This window comes from Rhagoletis zephyria, unplaced genomic scaffold (genome assembly GCF_001687245.7).
Source record: "Rhagoletis zephyria isolate East Lansing unplaced genomic scaffold, Rhagoletis_zephyria_1.1 Rzeph_scaffold_45986, whole genome shotgun sequence".
Lineage (NCBI taxonomy): Eukaryota > Metazoa > Arthropoda > Insecta > Diptera > Tephritidae > Rhagoletis > Rhagoletis zephyria.
Window position 1 is genome coordinate 1 of NW_016203041.1, and position 2,341 is coordinate 2,341.

Here is a 2,341-nt window from a genome sequence, read left to right on the forward strand (position 1 = left end):
AGAGACCTCCGTCCGGTGGAACCTGGTCGCCGCCGTCGCCGCCGCATCAACCCACCTGCATTGCCTCCACTGCGGCACACCAGCTTCACCACAGCTGAGCTGTTCAGCAGCAGTTAAAGGTCAACACCGACACCACTACCAGGCCATTTAGCAGGCGTCGTCTGCACTCTGCTGCCCACTTACTCAGTTATCCAGCGGCGATTGTCTGGACGCCGGATCCTCTTCGTGTTTTCCTCGTCACAGCCCACCGAATATAATATATACAACATTATATTGCCCCCGCCTCTGCAAGGATGCCATCAAAGAAGAAAAAGTACAATGCTCGCTTTCCGCCAGCGCGGATAAAGAAGATTATGCAGTCGGACGAAGAGGTGGGCAAAGTTGCTCAAGTCGTGCCCATCATCATATGTAAGTTACAGTTGTTGTTTGTTGTGAAACTGTTCAGCATCAGCTGATACTGTATCTTTTGTAATCATTTACAGCAAAGTCACTTGAAATCTTTGTTGAGCAGCTTCTGCAGTCATCGGCCGAAGTGACAAGGAGCAGAAACGCTCGCACGCTAACACCGACTCACATGTAAGCCTTTTCTGGACAAACTTTTATGATGAGCAAACATTGACAATTGTGTCCTTACGATCACTTGTAGAAAAACCTCCATTCTTCAAAAACCTGAGTTTGGATTTCTTCGGGAGATTGCCCAAGGGATACCAGACGTCTCCTCGGCACTAGAGGAAGCAGGTGACGCAGACCCTGACGCTGGACCTGTAGATTTTAGCATTCGAAGTCACAACAACACCACCGAGCCACCGTCTCGAATATCAGCAGCCACCACTCGTCCAACTCCGTCGAGCTCTTCGGGAGTGCTTAACCTCAGCAACGCTGGCGGTGCTGGGACGCCACCGATTCAGCAGGGCCCTCGACCTCGTGGTCGGCCGCGAAAGCCACGGCCTGGTGATGCCAACTACTCACCGCTAGTGATACCTTCTACCGCTACTGCGCCCAGCAGCTCGCATCCCTTACCACCAAAGAAGAACGCCGCCGGTCGTCTCAACTACTTCAACAGCAGTCCGGGGGCAATGGTGACGCCCTCGTCGACGCCTCTTTTTGGCACATCGCCCAGCACCAGTAGTGGCAGTGGTGGCTCGTCATTAAATGCCCTGACCAGTGTCATCTCTTTGGCTGGCGGAAACTCAAATCTGCCGCAGGTGCAGCCGCCATCCATTCATCAGTACCCGCAGACGGCTACCGCCAGTGCTGCTTCACAGAGAAACAATGCCTCTGCGAGCGCTGCCACCAAGAGGAAGACTTTCAGCTCTGACCAAGATTCAGATTATGACAACAATGGCGATGGCTACGGCGACGATGACGACGACGAGTCAACTGAAGAGGACTATGACGCGGAAGAGGATGGTGGCAATGGCGGTGGTGCCGCCCCTCTTCGGAAGAGCGCCAAACTGGCTGCCGCCACCACCGCCAACAGTCAACAGCAGCGAGCGTCGGTGCTGGTGGCCAACCCGAGCATAGCAAAACTGCCGCCGCCGCTGCCGATCACCTCCACGGTCACTTCGAATGATGAGGACGATGACTATGACAACTGCTAACCCACAAGTGGCTCCAAATGCTTATCTTCTGTTCACCATACACTAGTGCATTAGTCACTCACACCTCAATCCTCTTGAAACCCCCAATGCACTGCTGGTGGCACTCATTCAATTTGAAGAAGATGCCACCACCACTCCTCGACACCCTGGACTGTTTTCAGTCCACTCTAAAATTCTCAATTATTTTCTTTTTCTCTCCTTCCTCCACCCTCATCCTCCTCCACCTACAAATACCTACACATCACGATCATTATTGTCTTTTTACCATTTTAGCCCTTGATTACATAAATTACAATTTTCCACTGCTGAACAACTGTGCATGCGGGCATACTGGTGCTGCAGTGTTGTTCTCCTGACTGGTGAGCACACTTTTTTAGTTTGGTGTGTCAGTCGACTCTGAGCAATGGACCGCTTCACAGTTTCCTCCTTCCTCCTGACGTTCTTTCTCCTCTCTTTGTCTTTGGCGACCTGTGAGCCTCCGGCGAATGCCTCGCCCAGCTGCAAGTGCTGCGGTCAGCCATCGGGCCGGTACTGCGGCCGGACGCTGACCGCCGCCTGTGGCCTCTCCCCGGGCGACTGCTCCGACAATGCCATCTACACCTGCTTCTCCACCTACAGCTGGTCGGTGAAGGCCAACTTCTGTCCGGGCGACCTGTGGGGCCACGGTGGGAGTGGCTGCGTCCAGGCGGCACTCGGCTCCGCCAGATGCGAATGAGCAGATCCAGTTCTCCGGTTCCTCT

General features: G+C 53.9%; 1 protein-coding gene across 1 annotated transcript; it reads left to right on the forward strand.

Annotated features, from left to right (window-relative positions):
* The first annotated feature begins 293 nt into the window (after positions 1-293).
* Positions 294-1,601, forward strand: LOC108355463 (cell wall protein RBR3-like). Its single transcript, XM_017606625.1, has 3 exons — positions 294-408; positions 483-576; positions 647-1,601. Exons 1-3 carry the CDS (start codon positions 294-296, stop codon positions 1,599-1,601), a joined length of 1,164 nt encoding a protein of 387 aa, XP_017462114.1.
* The last annotated feature ends 740 nt before the right edge of the window (positions 1,602-2,341 follow it).

Coding starts and splice junctions, on each gene's coding strand:
- LOC108355463 (XM_017606625.1), top strand. CDS start 294: ATGCCATCAAAGAAGAAAAAGTACAATGCTCGCTTTCCGCCAGCGCGG. Junction 409..482: donor AGTCGTGCCCATCATCATAT/GTAAGTTACAGT, acceptor AATCATTTACAG/CAAAGTCACTTGAAATCTTT. Junction 577..646: donor ACGCTAACACCGACTCACAT/GTAAGCCTTTTC, acceptor GATCACTTGTAG/AAAAACCTCCATTCTTCAAA.